The sequence below is a fragment of the Rousettus aegyptiacus genome, unplaced genomic scaffold (assembly GCF_014176215.1).
Source record: "Rousettus aegyptiacus isolate mRouAeg1 unplaced genomic scaffold, mRouAeg1.p scaffold_m13_p_2, whole genome shotgun sequence".
NCBI classification, from domain to species: Eukaryota; Metazoa; Chordata; class Mammalia; order Chiroptera; family Pteropodidae; genus Rousettus; species Rousettus aegyptiacus.
The window spans coordinates 72,943,333-72,963,604 of record NW_023416295.1 but is presented as its reverse complement, the minus strand read 5'-3'; the positions used below and the strand labels follow the sequence as shown (position 1 = coordinate 72,963,604).

Here is a 20,272-nt window from a genome sequence, read left to right as displayed (position 1 = left end):
CATCAGCAACATAGTTTTATCAAAAATATTTAATATAGTTGATAATTTTCATAGGAAAGCCAGTTGAAAAGATTATGATCAAGTAAACTCAATTTTAAGTTTGGTAGATTATTGTAGATGGAGGAGTTGAGTGTCTTGGAAGCTCGATAACTGCTACTAAGTTAGCTTTAAATTTTTTATAGAAATTCTGTAAAATTTATTGGCAAGATTATAAACTAATTGTATGTCATTATGCTGTGTCAGAAGAATAATTGAAATGTGGCCTGGAGACTACATAGTGCAAATATAGTGCATCTTTTTTTACTTAGACAAGTTAAATGAACTGTATGATGAATTTGTTATGAATACAACTATTTGATACAGCACATACCACAAGTGTCTTGAATAGAGCTTATCATTAAATAATTTTTAAAAATAATCAAAGCATATTTTAAGTAGTATTCTAAATTAATATAGGTCATATTATTTTAAAATTTTAGTATCCTTAATATAGAATCTTTCAGAATTTTAGCAGTTATCTTAAATTTCAGCATGTGAATTTTTAAAAACCTTGTAATCATAGAATTTAAAGGACCTTAAAAAGCTGTGTACTCTTTTTAAAACAACTGTAGCTAAGTCTTTTTGTGAATCAACTTTTTAGATAAAATTTCTTTTTTTTAGAATTGAAATATTATTTACAGATGTTTTCCTGAGCATATTGAATTTGAACCTAGACAACCAAGAAATTCAGAATGAAGGCTGAAATTAAGATTTTTTTTTTTTGATACATATTTTTGAAGTATATTTTTCATCTAGATGCTAGATTATACATACTAATGGCCTTAAAATAGAACTCACCATGACATACATTTTAAGTTACCATTGATCAGATTCAGTTTTGGATACTGTTATGTATACCTTCTTATTGATGTAGACATTTTTTATACCCTGGGCATCATATTTGGCATAGGCAGACAAAAAGTACTTTGAACAGACATACCTCATGCCCTCCACCATTTCTTCCGTACCTCTCATTGATGCCCTTCCTTCTACAGCATCTCCAGCACTGCTTGCAGAAGAGGAGGAAGCATTGCACTGCTCTACGTAAAGAACTGCCTCCTCCCCCTCCCCTGCAAGTGGTGCTGTAGACAGGTAAGGCAGTTTGGTGCTACCCTTTTTGTGCAAGACATAACTTAATCTTGCAAGTTCCATATTATGAATCAAATAGCCAGAGGTAGAGATTTCTCGCTGTGTAAACAGCTCTGCCTCTTCTTTCCCAAAATGATACAGAAGACAGGAATTGAGGAATAAGTAAGAAAAACAGAAAATTGATTAGATTAATTTTTATCTTTTGAAATCCATGCCATTCCATGATACACAGAAAAAAATATATACATGTATGTGTGTCTCTCTCTCTCTCTCTCTCTCTCTCTATATATATATATATATATATATAGAGAGAGAGAGAGAGAGAGAGAGAGACACACACACACACACACAGTGGTTTTTTATAAAAGTAAACTATTTCATTTGGAAAGATACCTTTTTTGGTTGTTTTCAGTTGCTAAGATATTCTTTCTGTTTTAAAATAGTCGTGATAATGGATGGAAGTTGGATTTTTATACTCCAGAAAGCCCTTTCATGGCAAAATGAAAAGTTGGCGACCCTATTTCTATAACCCAAATAAAAGGGAAAAAAAAGGATACTTATCTATGAAAATCAAAAAGTTAGAGACCCATTATTCTATAAGATGATGTGAAATTGTACTGTTGAAAGTTTCTCACTTTTGAGCCAGTGTGAGGGGTGGCTAGGTAGTTAATTAAAGTAGCAAAATTTGTAATACTACACACCTTCGTAAATTCCTAGCTTTCAGAGTTAAGTTGGAGTATTGAGATTTTTGAAAATTGGAACCAGTCGTCACCTTAATTCCACGCTAGAGGAGACCCAGATTCCAGAGTATTGCAGTTGATTAGAACCTGCATATTTCTATCTTTAATCTAAATTGTATTCTAAAAATTGAGCCAAGAGCATATTTATAGAAGGACTGTCAAATTAGTTTGAGTTTTTGCTTTGCAGCATTTCTCAATTTTGAGTATTGTGCATATGTCTTTGTATTTTGAAAGAATAACAGTCTAACCTCAGGAAAGAATCTCAGCCTTTTTTCTGAATTTTTTACTCTAGGTTCCATTCAGTAAGAATGTTCATTACTTGTATTTGAGAATATGTACTAGGAAAAAAACCTAAAATTTTACCAATTTCTTAATTATAGGTCTCAAGAAAATAATCATCAGAATTTCTTACATATCAATTTTTAATTAGATCATTAACTTCTGCTCTATACATAGTCCCTCAAATGCACTTTACAGTCCGAAGTGTCAGTTTGTGGTTGCTATAACAATACTGTGTAGATGTGTATATCAACAACGAATTCTCCTAAATTATGATTACATATACAGAATACAAATGTAACATCATCATTATCGATGCCTGATAATAATGGCTTTATTTTTTGATGCTTTTATTTCTTACTAGGTTTTTGCCAGATTTTTACATTAAATATACAATTTTGAGTTAGGATAATAGACAATAAATAGAATTTAAGAAATCCATTTCTAAATTTAATATATCATCACATTTTTATAACTCCATTGCATACTTTACCTAATTATTTGAACTGGTCCAATTCCTGCTGTCTAAAAATTTCAAGAGAAATGCTTGTTATGAACACATAAATGCTGTTTTTGTGATTTAAAAAAAAAAAATGACTGATCCCTAACTAAACCCTGAATATTAACATTAACATATTTGGTTTATGTATCATTAAATCATAATGTATGGTATAACAGGGCAATCAAGTAAAGATTAGTCAAAGCTTTTATCTGTTTTATAGTTATCAAAATTTTAGAAACCATTTGAATAATTAAAAACTTAATAGAATAAGAGAATCTTTATTTATGTATACACACAGTATTTTGGCTCTTGTGTTTAGAAAAACATCTCATAAGATTGTTGTGATAAATCCTTTTTGAACCATAGTTGCGTTAATGTACTACTAATTTTTTAAAATATCTAAAGAAATATGTACTACAAAGAGTGCTATGAAAAAAGGAATCTGGGAACATAGGTCTAGACTTCCTCTGATGCTGATCAGCAGTGTGATAGAGGACACTTTAGTTACCTTCTCTTGATCTCACTTTGAAAATTTTTACAAAATAAGATTGGATTAAATAATTTCTATGACACATGATTCTAAAAGGTATTTAATAATGCAGGTTGGGAAAACAAATTGATTAATAAAAATATCCTCAGGAAGTAAAATTTTTCTTTAGAAGTATACATTCATTCATGTGAGATACATGTTTATACATCTGGATGAATGAGGACTTCTGAGATTTAATATTCTCAAAAGATTTTATACTGGACCATTATTATACTTTCTGTGTTAGCATGTTAGTAGTTTTGTCCAATATTTCCATTTTTAATTTACATTTTCTACATAGTTTACTGTATTTTTATAAGTCCTTATTTATATCTACTTTTATTTAAGAAAGCCTGTGAAATATGTTTTTAAATCAACATAGTTATTGCAGTATAGGAAATAAAACTTTATAGCTTAAAACAATTGGTAACTAATATAACACTTCTGTAAAAAGTGGTTCATTTACTCTGAAACATGCACTTGATGAATTTTCTTCAATTTATTAAATGTGATATTTCTAGTAGAAGAGTACATTTTCTTATAAGTGGTATGCAAGACTTAGTAGATAGTGGTCATCTTTAATGAGATAATTTAATCCATATTTTTTTTAGAGTCTATAAAAGCAATGTTATAATTATATCAATTTTCACTTACTGAGTAGTTAGCAGGTAAGAAAAAGGTCTGAAAATCATATTATATTTGTATTTTTCTTACTGTCTTTTTTAAATAAAAGTTCCCATGAACCTTAATAACTAAAGTTGCTTTTGTGAGAATTCTTGTATTTTAAAATCGGTTTAACTAGATATTTAAATCAGTTTTACTAGAGTTGAAACATGTAGGAATAGCACTTAAAATACTTCCCAAATTGCATATTGTAGACTGTAGTTTTACAACCTTTTTTAATGCTGTAAAATCATTATGATTGTAATTCTGTTTACTGTATGTATAGTAAACTTTAAGTTGCTCCACTTCACAAAAATACCTTCTCCTTGTTTGAATTTTGATATTGTATTATGACTTATTTCTTGTTAAAAAATAATTTTTGTAGTTATTTCAGTAATGAAACATTCTAATGAGTTGATAAGCCATTTATTTACATAGTATCACTTGAAAATGTTCTAACTTTTTCAGATTTTTTCCTGTATTCTCTTCTTTAAATTGTATCGTTAAATTCAGTTCTCAGAGTATTAGCATTTTTGATTAGGACTACATTGAATTATTCAAATGATTTTGATGATAAGAAATTTATAGTCTTAGTAACTAATTATTGTAAATTATAAAAGTGTTTTTCTTACTGTCCCTTTTTTATTAGGTGAGTGTGGTCCAAGATTCAGTAAATATATCAGGGCATACTAATACAAATACTTTGAAGGTGCCTGAATGTCGACTAGCAGAAGATTTAGGTAATCTCTGGGAAAACACAAGATTTACAGATTGCAGTTTTTTTGTGAGAGGACAAGAATTTAAAGCTCATAAATCTGTACTTGCAGGTACTTTCTACTTTTGGGTAATATAGTACATTTCTTTCATAAATCCGTGCATTAAATAATGATGCTTAATCTTGTTACAGCTCGATCCCCAGTTTTTAATGCAATGTTTGAACACGAAATGGAAGAAAGCAAAAAGGTAAACATGGTTTAAAGGCTAATATTGAATTTGTACAAATGTAGAATAGTGGGTGTATATTTTAAAAGTAACAGTCCTTTTTTTTTTTTTTTTTGCTATACTGTGATTTTTAGAAAGAAATAGATGAGAAAAATGTTTCATAGTAGAACAGTAGATGTAACCCATTGTGGTTGAACATTCCAGATAACAGCTATTTTGATTCCCATTTGGTATGAAAATAAATGGGTAGTGGTTATCCAAAAGGGTAAGTTGTCCAAAGAACTGTTCTGGTCTACAGCTATTTGAGAGTTCTCTGATGAAGGTGTATATTTCTCCTTTCTAGGCTTTATGAATTGATTTTGGAATTTGTTTTCTAGAACAAAAATGATGTCTACATTCTTTTTACCACTAAAATAAGATATTATTATATTTAACAAAAGAGACATAAATTACATTATTATATACTAACTGTAATTCAGATATTACCTATTTGGTTTTCCCAGATGTTTCTGTATCACTTGTCATCTTGAAATATTGTCAGATTAAAGAACAGAAGTTGATTCTTTGCTGATTGTTTTATATGTGATCCTTAGTGCTCCAACTGGACAACTCCAGAGTTTGTGTGGCTCAACTTTATTCTTTCTACAAAACTAAAGACTGCAACAAAATAGCTGCTTTTTTCTTTTGATTATTGGTCTGGGCAGGTACTGTGATCAGTCTTCTGATCACATCCAAGTGAGGAAATATCAATGATGTTGAGTGCTGTCGCCAGCAAAGAGTCAGAAAAGTTTGGTATTGTTCAGTGTTAGATATTTAGCTTAATTGACCCCAAGAGTAATACCAAATTTACAAAGATAGAGGAGTGAAAAAGGAACTGCCCTCTTTGGACTTGAGTATGTATCAAGCAGAGAGGCAAGGTGCCCATAGATAAGAGGTTTAGTGGGCTCTGGAATCATCTCATAAACCTGACCCTTCTTTTGTGGCTGGCAACAGAACCATAGGTTATAGAATTTTGGGAGGCTTAGGAATTCAGCAAAGAAAGTTAGTAGACGCCTTACACATGTATTTTGTTTGGCCTACTGATATTTGGTTTGTTTTATTCTTTTTAATGAGAAATTGGGGTTTATAGTCCTACATGGTAGTGCTTGGCTGGATATACTTTTCCTCTTAGACCTGCCTGTCTCATTTTGCCTGCTTAGCTTACCGAAGATTTACTTTAATTTTAAAATAGAGTTTAATATATATTTGAGTTGTACAGTATTTGAGTGTAGATTTGGGGCTTTTAAATTACTGTTAAAGCTTCCTTCTGGTTCATTTGTGTATGTTTTTTAAGTATAACTTTTTTATGTGTTTTCATTATCAGAATCGAGTGGAAATAAATGATGTAGACCCTGAGGTTTTTAAAGAAATGATGAGATTCATTTACACAGGGAAAGCACCAAACCTTGACAAAATGGCTGACAACTTGTTGGCAGCTGCAGACAAAGTAAGTAATTAGGTCTTAAACATCTGAACAATGTCCTCAGGCTTTTGATGTATATTGAAAGCCACCGTCAAATGAAAACCCCAAATAACTTAAAATGTTGAATTACTTTGTACTATTTGTAGATGGCTCTTGAGAGTATTATTAAATAGCATACAGTGGGATAATATGGAAATGAGACTTTTTTTTTTTAATCAGTAAGACAAAAAAATATCTTGAGCCAGTATATGAAAGAAAGTGAATTTTTTATGGGAGATTAAACTGTAAATGCAATAGTTTTGAGTGTATCTTTATTCTGGTTGTAAGAATACACACATAATAGCATATATAAGTTAATGTAATTTTTAGGTATCCTTAAGTTTTAAAAAGATACAGTGTCTAACCTCTGATTAAAGAAAGGAGGGGATATTGGGTATTTTGTCTGGTTTAATTCTCTATATTCATATATATGTTTTTTACTGTGATAGCATAGAAGGAGAAAAAACAATGTCAGTTTTATAATGCTCTTTTGTGATGGTGACTTTTGTAAGCGTGAAAGAAAATCTTGAAACCAGTAGTTTTCAATCCTGAAGGCACATTAGAAGCTTTCTTCAGGAGTATTGATATCATGCCACTTTCATCCATGTACATGCATATGCATATGTATATATGTGTGTGCGTGTGTGTATATATACACATATTTGTATGTATGTATATGTATAGTGATAGTGTACTTGTTTTGCAAAATGTTAACATTGGGGGAAACTGGGCCAAATGTTTAGAGAATCTATTCTTAGAATTGCACACGAATCTATAACTATTTCAATAAAAATTTAAATTTAAAAATGCCACTTACAATAGCATCAAATATTAAATCACAAAAAATGTTCAAGATGTGTATGCTGAAAATTATAATATTGTTAAGTGAAATTCAGGTGGACCTAAATAAATGGAGATAAATCTTATTTATGGATTGGAAATCTCAGTATTAAAATTTCAGTTCTTAGAATTGATTAGTAGAACTAACATATTCTAGCAGGCTCCTCCCCCCCCCCACCCTGGAATTTGACAAGCTGGTTTAAAATTTATTTGTAAGTGCAAGGACCTATAATCAAATAACTGGAAAAGAAGATCAAAGTGGAGGTCTAACACTGTCTGATAACAACACTTATTATAATGCTTCAGTATTTCAGACATTTTTGTATTGGTGACAAGATGGAAAAATCACTCATTGGAACAGAATAGAGAGTATAGAAATAGACTATCATGTACATGGGTATCTAATTTTTAATAAAAGTGCAAGGACAGCTCATTGGAGAAAGGATAATCTTTTCAATAAAGGTGCTGGAACAATCAGATACCCATATGCCACCCAAAATGAACTTTCATTGAATGAAAGAATGACCTTTGTATATGAGCTTCATGCCATGTATGAAAAATAATGTAAAACGAATTATAAACCTAATCTAAAAACTTCTAAAAGAAAACATAGGAGAAAGTCTTCATGATCTTGTGTTAGCCAAAGACTTCTTAGCTATGATACCAAAAACATAATACATAAAAGAAAAAGTTAATAATTGGACTTCAATAAAATTCAAAACTTTTTTTCTTTAAAGACACAGAAAAATAAAAAGGCTAGCCACAGACTGGGCTAGAAGGCTTTAGAAAATGCATATATGTGATAAACAGCTTTTGTACAGAATATATCTGATAAAAGGCTTTTGTATTCAGACTATATAAAGAACAATCAAAACTCAATTATAGGTATTGTAATAACTATGTATAGTGCCAGGTGGGTATGAGGCTAATTGAGGGTTTCATTTTGTCAATTACATAAATGTCTAGCCACTATGCTCTTCACCTCAGACTAATATAAATAATATTGAATGCCAACTGTAATTAAAAATAAAAACAAAACAGGAAAACTTCAATTTTAGGAAAGCAATGTTATTTCTAAAAATAGAGAAACTATTTAAATAGACATTGCTTGAAATAATATCATTTAAGTATATGAGAAGATACTCAGCATCATTAGTCATTAGGGAGATGTAAGTTAAAACTATCACAAGTACTTCTACTACACACATATTATATATAATAGCTAAAATCACAAAGACCATACTAAGTATGGTCAAGGGTGTAGACGAATTAGGACTCTCCTACACTGCTATTGGGATTATAAAATGGTACAACCACTTTGAAAGACTGTTCATCAGTTTCTTTAAAAAGTTTTATGCTTGCCATATGATTCAGTGAGCCACTTTTAGATTTTTACTAAAAAAAAAAAAAAAAAAAACATGTGCCCATACATTGACTTATACATGAATGTTTATATGAACTTTATTTGTAATAGCTAAAAAACTGGGAACACCCAAATGTTCATTAACAGTTGAATGGAGAGATACAATGTATTTTGTCTATATATAATGAAATACTACTCAGCAGTAAAAAACATTGAACTGTTGAAACACAGGCAACGATATGCATGAATCTTGATAATTGTACTGAGTCAAAGAAGCAAGGCAAAAATGAGTACAAATTATATGATTCCAATTATAGAAGGCTTTAGAAAATGCAAACTATAGCAGTAGAAAGCATATATTGGGATGGGTTGAGAAAGGAGGATTACAAAGGAATAGGAGAAAACCTTGGGGATGGTGAATATGTTCGCTATCTTGATAAAATGGCGGTTATATGGCTTATAAAGTATGAATTTTAAATATATGCAGTTTATTGTATGTCTGTTAAACCTTAATAAAGCTGCTGAAGATGTTATAATTTATAACATATACTAAGGCTTTTTAATGGCTATGAATATGATTTGTTCAATTTTATAATTCTTCAAGATCGAGTTGTAACACCATGCAGTGTACTGATGGTATACTTATGTTCAAAATAGAGAAGGGAAATATACTCACCAAAAGAGTATTGAGTAATAAGATGTTTTCTTTTTTTTTTAAGAATAAAGTCCTGTTTTTAAAATACTGTATATTTATACTTATGCCCATTGAAATCCTAAAGAAAATTTGTCTTTCTATTGATTATATTAATATTTTCTTCATATAGGTTAAAAATAATTTGAAACTTTCAAAGTACCCTCAGTTCAAAGTATAATATGCTTTAACTTTATTTTCTAAGTCACAAGTATTATGTATTTAAAACTTGGTAGTTTAAATTAATGTTTAATGGTTATGTTTTCCTTTTGGGTAGTATGCACTGGAACGGCTGAAGGTCATGTGTGAAGAAGCTTTGTGTAGTAACCTCTCAGTAGAAAATGTTGCTGATACCCTTGTCCTTGCAGATTTGCACAGTGCAGAACAGTTGAAAGCACAAGCCATAGACTTCATTAATAGGTAAGCTACATCTGTATTTCAGTGGGCATGACACCTTCAGCTCTTTTTTTCCCAGACTTTTTTTTAAGTGTGTTTAAATCTTCAATGCAGGTGCAGTGTACTTCGACAGCTTGGGTGTAAAGATGGGAAAAACTGGAACAGCAAGTAAGCTGACATCAGTTTCTAACTTAAAGTTAATCTGCTTATGTGAAATTGTCTGCATAGCCTTTTGTTCATCTACGATAAATACAAAACCAGAAGCACACTGCTGGTTATGTAAAAAATAATGTTTTGGCTACTTAGTAGATTCTTGAGGCTATGCTTTCTTGAAATCAGCTGCTAATGTGAACTGGGATGGATGCTCTAATTTCTTAAGCACATATGCTCACTCACTGTATAGTTGAGTCCAAGCATTTCAATGGCTAATAGAGATCCTTTCTCTGTTCCTTCAGAAAGCATTTCTAAAATATGGAAAATATTTATTTTGATCCTAGGATTAATGTACCCTCTAAATTTGCCTATAAAGTCTTTACATTTGAATGCTAACCCATTGCTTTTTAGGTTAGCCAAGTACCTTGCATCAAATGCTATATCAGGCTAGCTGCCTAATATTCCAAAAATGGGAGCAATTCAATCTTTACTTGTCCCTGGTAAAACTGTAAGAGATGGCATAGTTGTTACATCTTTCTCAGCCTGGGCCTTCTGAATATGAACTCTTGAAACTTATTATTCCTTTCTTTGTTTTCTCTCATTTTTAGAGACTTTTCTACTCATTGTAATTATTTAAAATCAAAAGAGGTAGAGTCAGTAGGTTGAAGAATTTGCATCTGCTTTTGATTAGTTTTTGCTCATAAACTCTTAAATTCCATTTTACGCAGATTATCAAAAATTGATATAAGAAAGTCAAAAAAGACAGTGCTAGAGACGATAGAATGAACGTTTGTTATTTCCCATTGCTTTCATCCATTTTGGTATATGTGAAGTTGGTTGACTGAATTTCTATCAATTTGTGAATTCTCTTTTCTGAAAGTAAAAATATCAGTGACTACTTTTAAGTTTTTGGGTGTACTATATATTGGTCAGTGTATCATAATACATTATCATCATGTATGTGATCCTAGATAAAAATCAATTCGAATTTAAAATATAATGTTTTAGAAGCAAAAGACAATTTTGTGATCCTTTGTACTTAGCCACTTTATTTTCTTAACACAACTCTAGTTTTATTCTGTTATGAAATATTTTACATTGTATAACTTCAGTGTCAAAAAATATCAGCTTATTTTATATTTCCCAAAGGAGCTGCCTTATGTACAGATGTTCCATAGATATTTGTCGAATTAAATAAATGATAATGTTAGGTATATTAAGAGATGTCTGTGTGATTCTAAACAACTAGTTGAAATTATAAACAAAATGACATACTGGTAATTTGAAGTCAGGCAAATAAAACTGTTTTATTATTAGCTAGTGTATAGTCCAACAAACATTTATTTACCCTGGTAAATGATGTGTCTCAAATACCATACTAGGGTACTGCCTATAAAAACGGTAATAAGGAAGGATCCTTGTTCTTGAAAAATTTATCTAATGAAAGAAACAAATACACGAATATATCCTTTTATTATAATATGATAAGCAATGTGATAAAGGAGGGTATGTGTAGGGTACTTGACACAGCCTGGAGCTTTAAGGTTGGCTTCCTGGTGATGACTGACTGAGCTGTCTTATAACATAAGCAGGAATTAGCAGAACTAAAAAGGAAATAACAGGCATTTCAAACAGAAAGGATAGCTTGAATCAAAGTATAGAAGCATGAAGCAAGTAGTTGATTATTTTACAGATATTTATATTTATTATCTAGTAAATACCCAAGCCACTGGGCTTAGTATCAATAATACAATGGTGAACATGGCATATCTCTTCCCTGGCTCTGTGGAGTTTATAATTTAATAGGAGATAAATAGGAATTAAACAAATAGTTGAAATAAAGTATGCTAGGTCAAGTATAGCATGCCCATCCGAGTATATAGCAAAGGAACCAACATAATCTAGGAGTCGGAGAAAAACTTTTTGAGGAATTATGTAAGTAAAAGGTCTGAAGCTTTAGTAGGAGTTACCCTGGTGAAGAAGAGGGTAAGGTGAAAAGGATATCCCAGAAAAAGGGAATCGGGTTTTGGTGATAGAAAAGACCAGTATAGAGTGGAGAGGTTATGAGAAGAACTAGGGAAAGCAGGCAGGAATCATATTCTGGAAAACCACGTAGACAACATTAGGGCTTTTTTAGACATTATTCAAAGAGTGATGGGTATCCAGTAAAAGGTTTTAACCTAGGGTACGGCCTGATCAGGTTTGTGTTTTTAGCATTCTCTCTGAATGCAAGCTAGAAAATATATTGTGGGGAGGTTGAGATGGTGTGGTAGGTGAAGAGCAAGGTTAAATAATACATAGACCAATTGGAAAGTTATTGTGTTTCACGCAAGAGATGAAATGTGATATTTGACTTGCCTGGTGACAGAGGGACTAGAGAAAAACAAAAGGATATAGTATTTTGAAGGAGCAATCTATAATATTTGTTTATCATTTGGATGTTGGGTTGGTACAAGGGAGAGAAGATAAGAGACAAGAAAAGGTAATGAGATTTGTTGTTTTAGCAGTTAGGTATTTACTCTGATTGCTCAGTGTGAGTATTTTGTTTGTAGGGTATAATAAGCAGTTCGATATCAATATACAAAATACCAGGGCATGGAAGTGGGAGGTGGAAAGCTAGAGAGATGAAGTAGAAAACCTGTTTCTCTTTCTAAAGAGCTTGGATACAAGCACTGGGGAATAATAGAAGAGGAGCTGATGCGGTCATACTTATGTTACTAAGGCAGCATGGAAGCTCGTTTGAGAATAGTAATATAGGAGACTAGAAGACAAATTAGGAGACTGTCGTAATAATCGATATGTGAGATGTTGTGGGCCTTAACTAGGGATTCAGTGTATCTGGCAATTAAAATAGGGCTTTGATTGACTGGAAAGGACAGGGTCTAGGATGACTCCCAGGTTTCTGACTTGAATCACTGGGTGATGGTAGAAGCATTAGCCTATTGGAAATGAGGGAGGAAGAATTTGGGGCTTGGGGAAAAATATGTTGAATTCTTACCTAACAATTTTGAAGTTAAGGAATTTGAAGCACATCTAAGTAAAGAGAGCAAGTGGTTGGGAACAAACCTCATGGGAGGGTTAGGATTTGCTAAATCCAAATCAGTAGTTGTCATCATTGAATATGATAGCTGAAATTGTGACAAGTGAATGAGATAGAATGAATAATGAATGTTAAAGGGAGAAGAGAGGAGGGCAAAAGTTGGAATTCTAGAGAAAACCTGAGTGTAAGCCAGGGAAAAGAACTCTTGGAAGAGCCGGTATAGAAATGGTAACTATGAGAGCAGGGCTATGGAAATGAGTGTCACATACTTTAGGAGAATAGAACGTCTAGAAAAATTTGGCATTTTCATTTGCAATAGGAAATATTAGTAAGATAAAGATGATATTTTAATGAATTCAAAGGGTTTGAATAGATGGAGGCAGAATGTTCAAAACACTTTGAAATCTATAAATTAAAATAAATTGACAAAGCAGTGATGCATTTTGAAAATTCTCTTTAATAAACATCTCTTAATTTTATTTTTCAGCCAAGCAACAGACATAATGGAAACATCAGGGTGGAAGTCCATGATTCAGTCTCACCCTCATTTAGTAGCAGAAGCCTTCCGAGCACTAGCTTCTGCACAGTGTCCACAGTTTGGCATTCCACGCAAACGGCTAAAACAGTCCTGAAATCTTCCATGAACTGTAGAAAAATGGAATTGACTTTTATTCCTCCAGGTCCAGAAGGATTCTAATAGACAAACCATAAGCAAGAGTTGTTTCTGTTGTCTTGTCCACAGAACAGAAGCCGAAAACATATTGCTTGCATTTCAGGTGGATAATTTATGGTTTATTCTTCAGCTTTAAATTATACTGACTATACTCTAATTCACTTCAAGGCCTTAAATTATCTCCAATGACTTCTCTTGTTCATATGATACTTTAATTTTTTTATTGTGCCTTGTCATTTTGACCAAGGCTATGCAGGATTGCACTAGCTCCATAATGCAGTAATACTGATAACTGAAGATATTAAGTTTCAAAAGTATCTTCCATTAGCTTGAGAACAGCAAAATTTCATAGGGTTTGTGCTACGCTATCTCAAAGTTTAAAACTAGGTTTTCCTTAAAAGCACTTGTGTTGGAGATATTTGGTAATGTCTCCAGTCTAAGTTCTATATAGAGGAGAACCCACTTACCTTCAAGGTAAATTATGGCAATACACTGCTTCAATTCCAATTTATTTTTTATTTCAGGGGGCAAATATGCAATGAGTTGGCCCAAATTTTTAGTAAAATTTGTGATGTTTATATGTTAACTGTTCAAACTAAGAGAAGCATAACAAACCTTTGCGTGTGTTTCTTTGTGGATTTATCCAAGTTTACAATGATTGAAGGTTAAGATTTCAATAAGAAGAAAGCATGTTTTGTGCTGAATTATTTTTTTTTTTAATTATAGTGACCTACATTTATATGAAGAATTCTGTACATGTTAAAAGGAAGGCTGACCAAATGTAAATTTAACAAGTGGGCCAATTAAGAAAATATATATGCACTTTTTAATGTGTAACTTTTGTATGCTGAATGGTACATATATTTTTTTGCTTTTGATGGAATTAATAAGGTATAATTATGTAGTAACTTTGAAAAGCATTTTTTAAGACAGATGGAAGCAACTGGGATGTTTGTGATAATAGATAAGATATTCTTCATATAGTTAAATTGGTTTCAATTTCAGATATTCATTATTGAATTTATTCCTGTTTTATCACACTTTGGAGAAGGACCTGAACACTTAATGTATCCTCGACAGTCTACTCTCCTTCTAAAAATAATGAACTGATATTAATCGCAAACTAAAGGAGAGAACCCTTAGAAATATATCAGGCCATACTCAACCTTCCCCTCCCTACCCCCCACATCTTTCTTCTTTCTGTCAGTTACTATACTAACATTGTGGATGATAATGAAATTCTGCATAATGTGAACAGGATAAACTATTTATAAACTGCTTTTTATGGGCCAGTTCTTTAATTTACATGAATTTTAGCTTTAAACACATACCCATGTTCAATGCTTGAAAGCTGTTCACAATGGAGGTCTGTTCTGGTGCATTATCCTGGAGAAGTAGGAGCTATCAGTGTCAAGTCACTGCATCTGTTTTCCTGTAACACTGACAGTATGCTTCTTAGGCAAGATTTCTATTTGACTACATGAGGAAAAGTGTGTCACTGGAAAAAAATGCATATACCTATATATTTGCATATATAACTTTATTCTCCAGATTAAAATTTGAATAATTTTAGTTTTTGAATTTAAGACAAAAGGAAAAAAAATTAAGCCTGAAGTTTTAAAATAGATTTTTTTTTTGTTATCTCTTTGTTAGGTATTTACTGAAGCAATTCTAACATATCAAGAGTGATTCATATTTACATTGAACATCACTGTCAAATAAGTGCTTGTTATCTATGACCAACGAGTTTAAAAGGATGATCTTTTCTGATATCTTCATATCTTTCTGTGTAGTTTCATTGAGAATTTGTTGTGTTAAATTTGAAATTGGAAAAATCCCTTGGGATAGAAGAATCTTACATGTTAATATACTCCATCCTATGAAACAGTACTATAGTGAGCTAAAAACGTACTTCCTTAACTTCACCATAAGATTGCATTCATTGAATTTATAATGTACAATTTAAGAAAAACACATACCTATACACTAAGATTTTAATTTAAATTTTGTGGGGTCTTATAAGAAAATAAAAATTCCTCGGGCTATAGAATTTTGTTGTCATACGAGAAAAATACTGGTATATCCATTTATAGCAAATGCACACAGGCACATTGTGAATTAATTCACTGCTTGAATCTACATTTCTAACCATAGTGACTTCAGTAATAACATCATATAATGAACATTTCAACTTGCTCTTACTTGTTTTACATGTTTATTGCAAATCTTAAGGGTTTTATTATAAAGACTTTTTTTTTTAAAGTTTGGTAGCACATTTTGTACCAAAAACGTCAAACACTGTGCTGTAAGAATATATCCACGTTTGTAGAAATGTCCACTTTTCAGATAATATAATGCCTACCTTTATACTAACAGAATCATATGGTAGTTGATTTATTTTTTTTTATTTATTATGTATATTTTTGGTATTGTGGATTCTTGAGGCAATGATAAAAAAAAACGGTTAATGTATTCTGACATGAGTGTTTAAATAGCCTTTTTTATTTTTAGTTTTAAAATACATTTGTTTTCAGTAGGCACAGATTCTGGCCAGAGCAGTCTTGCCTTTTGATTCTTAGCCTGCTCCTATTTCCCTTTTGTCACCTAAAACAGAACATTTCCTTAGAAAAGTAGTGACTGGTTTTAAATGTTACATATTACAAAAATAGCCATTGGAAAACTGTCCTTTAAATTCAGATATGGAAACACTATATCTGTGCCTTTTTCATTTTTGAATTTTAATGTGTATTGTTATTTGGAGCACAAATATGAAGGTGCCATAATATTATGGCTTGCCATTGTTACCTCCTTGAATACTTGTGTGTCATTGTCTTGAAGTAGTTATTGAAGAACCTTGCATGTATTATGTGGTCACTTGGGCATCTGTGTGTGCACTTGCGTGCATGTGTGTACGTGAGTATATATGTACTTGTTTTCACTTGGATTTGTGTGTGGTATATTTTAAAAAGTGAATTTCAGAAAATAGGACTCAGTTAAATGTTGAATGTTCAGGCTAGTTGAAATATTTCATTTAAATGTGCTTTGCTTGGGACAGTTGATTGACAAGGAAATTGTAATTTTCAAAAATGTGACAAATTTACTGCATGATGAACTGTAAAAACAGTGCCTTTTTAGGACATCATTAGTTTTAAAATTAAGTTTAAAATATTAATAGAGATCTCTTAAAAAGTTGTCATGAACATTATTGGCTTATTTTTAAATTAGACCTAAGTTAGATTGCCAAAAGTGTAATTACTAATTTATTTACCCATTGAAGTTTTTTGCATAAATTTAGAACCTAAGCAGAATTTTTAATAAAAATGTGGATCATAGATGCTACCCAGTGTTACTAAAATAGAACACTAGGGATTTTGGTTAAGTTGTTTTGTTAAAATCCAACTCACAAGCTTTTCTCATGGTCAAGTATACTTCAAATGGTGAATTATTTCAAGTTGGATGTTCATGCTCCTTTGGTGGATAAAATTAAAATATTCAATATATTCTTGCAAAATAAGGTGGGTGGGTAGATTTTAGTGTTTTCAAGTTATAAAGACAGCACTTTCACACACAAATAATATATTGCAAACCTCTTTTATACAGGTTATGAGCTCTAAGTGTTCATTGAATGATGTAAATTTTAGGTTTAGTTGAACAAATATTGAGTGCCTACCACATGCAAGACTTCCTCATCACCAGGAATTAAATCACCACGCTGTGTCTTCTGCTTGCAGTATGTGGACTCTATGTTTGAAAAGGAATTCTTATATATAAATTTTTTCTCTTAGAATTTATCATTGTATACTGTAACCCAATTAATTTTACATTTATTTTCTTTTTAGAATGAAGGTATAACTTAAGTGAGTCCCACTTTTGAAAATAAAATTCTGCTAAAATTATTTTAAAATTAGTTCTGGGGGAAACTGATTTTCAAGTTTCAAATGTATAAAAATAATATTGACATTTTCAGCCTAATTTTTAATCAGCTCATGTTAACGATGAGATACATACTTTTGGTATCTTGTTGCTGAAAATATTTTCTAGGTTTCAGCACGTTGCGTTAAAATAAAAGTTGTTACTACTTATGCAGAATTAATTGGTTTGTTTTTATTTGAAAATATAAACTTTTTTATTACTATGATGCTTTACAAAAGAACCATGTATGTGATATAGTAACTTTAAATCGTGCAGAGTAGTTATCTTTTTTACATAGGGAATCTAGTATTTTTTGGAACCCACTAAAGACTTATTCCTTAGTTGTGAAGTATTACATATGTGTATACTTTAAATATGCATATTATCAGTACTGAATGACTTATGCTAATGTCACATAAGTGTAATGTAGTATTTAAAGATCACCCGGGTTCCTCCTTACCCCTTCTTAATTTCAACTGGCAGCTTAATCATTTGCTGTTATCAAAAAGAACAGATTTGGGGCAGTGCATTCCTGGACTAGCTTAGTAACAGTAACACAATTATGGCCAAAGTGGCAATAGAAGTGCACATTGGAAAGCCTTTCATATACCCAGCATGCGCACAGATGTACACTCACACTGAATTCCCCTTAGAAGAATAAAAGAAAGGTTGAAAAGAGCATTGTCTATACAATTATAGTAAAACAAGACAAGTGATCACATACTAAACTGTAATAAAACTAATCTTTTCCCTTCTACTTTGCAGCAGTCAGCATCCTTAATACTTCTAGAGCACTAGAATATGTTTGTTATAACATCTCAGAATCATGTGTTTCTAAGAGAAGGCCAAGAGTGGCATTCGTTTTGATCACTTTTTAAATAGAAAATATATTGGTAGAAATCTTTCACATAATGTGGTGTTCCTACTTTTTATTTTCTTGGTATCAGGGAAGTTTGCATGCATCTACAGTGGAAAGTGGTGAAAAAGTTTTTTGTTCCTGTCTCTTGCCTTTCGCCCTCAATTCTTTTGTAAAGGATTCAGGTGTAGTCCTTTTCCAGTCTGGGACATAACAACCAAACAATCCTCTAGTATCTAATCTTACCCTTTTGCCCAAATTTGAACCAGGTCTTCATAGATTAGAGCAAAGAAAGAAAAATGTAGAATTTAGGAATACTAATTGCAGTACCCAAAACAAAAAAAGTGCCCTGATGACTTGGCTAATTAACTTTGCTTTGAAAAAGATTACTGCCATAGCAGAAGGTATTATAGAGCACTAAAAGAATGTTCAAGGCATTATAAAAAAAATGGACAAAAAAAAAAATTAACATGCAATTTAAAAAGTAACAAAATTAGATGCATTAAACTTGATAATGAACAGAAATGGTAACAGAAATTTGAGTCAGTAGAAGACAAGGTTCAGAAATGCTCCCAGATCACACAGACAAGAATAGAGATGAAAACAAAGGTGATTGGTTCAGTTCCTATCAAAATGAATTAAATGGGAGTGCTCTGAACATGTTTACAATGATAAGGTATAAATGGTCCATATCCTCATGAAGTCTATATTTTAGAAGAAAACAATTATACGATACAGCGTGCGAAGTGTGCTAGAAGTGCAAGAACACCACCTACTCTGAAGTAGGGGTGGGGATCCCACATAGCCTTCCTGAGGAAGTGGTGTCTAAATGAGATCAAGTGGAAGATAGGCAGCTTAGTGGGAGTATTGTTCATCCCTGAATGTGAAGTTGCAGAGGTTGGCCAAGGTTTATAGGGAATATTTGTAAGAATCAAATGAAAGTGGCTTTATCCTATTGCAAAAGGGGAGAGAAGACTAAACCAGTAGGTGAAGGTCATTTTTAAAGGCATATTAAAGGAGTCAAACTTAATCTATGAATGTTGAGGAATTTGAAGTGGGGTTATGTCATGATCAATCTAAGGGGAGAGGGTAGGGGATGGGAATAAAACTATCTTCAAATGCATTGACGAGGATTCAAAGAGAGGGTAAGGAGACCCTCTAAAAGGTGAGCAATGGCTAATGCTCTGTGCTGGGATAGAAGCTGTGGTTTGGGAAAAAGGGAGGGAGATCTGAGTGGGCTTGGAAATTAATTGCATATGGTAGAAGGGAGAGGAGTCAAGGTGACTCCCAGGTTTTCTATTTGAGCAACTGGATGAAAGATAGTACTGTTCATTAGTACAGTAAGCACAAGGGTAGCTGCAGTTTGCGGGGGGCAGTTACTTTGATTCGGAGCCCGTTGAGCTTAAAGTTCCTACTGGGCATTCTGGTGGCTATGCAAATCTTAAACGTGAGCATGATCTAAGTTATAAAGTGAGGACTCCTCAATATACAGTATATGTACACACACACATGCACACACACATACACATGCTAAGGTGAAGAGGAAGCAGGGCGGGGCGAAAACAGAAAGCAGCTTACAGACGAGGAATGATCACAAAGATAAAACCAGAAGAGTGTTCCAGAAGTTGGAAAAGAGAATGTTTCAAGAGAAGAAATGGCTAATGGTATCAAATGCCGCTGAGCAGTCAAATAGGAAACTAAAATATACAATTTTTGAGAGAGGAAGTGACAGGTGTCTTTGGAATGGGGAAAGGAGTAAGATTGAAGTGAGGAAATGAATGCTCCAAGCACAGAACATGCAACATTTGGCGAAGATGGCAGAGGAAACCATAGCTGTGGGATGGGGTTTAGGATGAGTTTCTTGTTTTGTTTTCCTTTATAGTGAGAGAAGTGTCAGTATATTAAAGTAATGATAGGGAGTCATAAAGTAGAATGCAGATGAGATTACTGAGGTCCTAATCAGAAGAGAAGAGGAATGCAATCACATGCCAGACATTATTGCCTCTAATGTGTGAGGGAGAAATGCATGGATGCAGAGTCAGATTTATATATGCATATATAAAA

General features: G+C 32.2%; 1 protein-coding gene across 3 annotated transcripts in view; it reads left to right on the top strand.

The window, feature by feature from the left end:
- Nucleotides 1–17,529, top strand: part of SPOPL (speckle type BTB/POZ protein like) — a 67,812-nt gene extending 50,283 nt beyond the window's left edge. Inside the window, exons 8-13 of one of the 3 annotated variants that reach the window (XM_036236413.1) lie at nt 4,491–4,581; nt 4,749–4,804; nt 6,147–6,269; nt 9,456–9,598; nt 9,689–9,742; nt 13,255–17,529. In XM_036236413.1, coding sequence (XP_036092306.1) covers nt 4,491–4,581; nt 4,749–4,804; nt 6,147–6,269; nt 9,456–9,598; nt 9,689–9,742; nt 13,255–13,399 — 612 coding nt within the window. In that variant the 3' untranslated portion in view covers nt 13,400–17,529. Of the gene's footprint in view, nt 1–4,490; nt 4,669–4,748; nt 4,805–6,146; nt 6,270–9,455; nt 9,599–9,688; nt 9,743–13,254 lie in introns of all 3 variants that reach the window. The other 2 variants (XM_036236411.1, XM_036236412.1) reach the window with 2 other exon arrangements.
- The last annotated feature ends 2,743 nt before the right edge of the window (nt 17,530–20,272 follow it).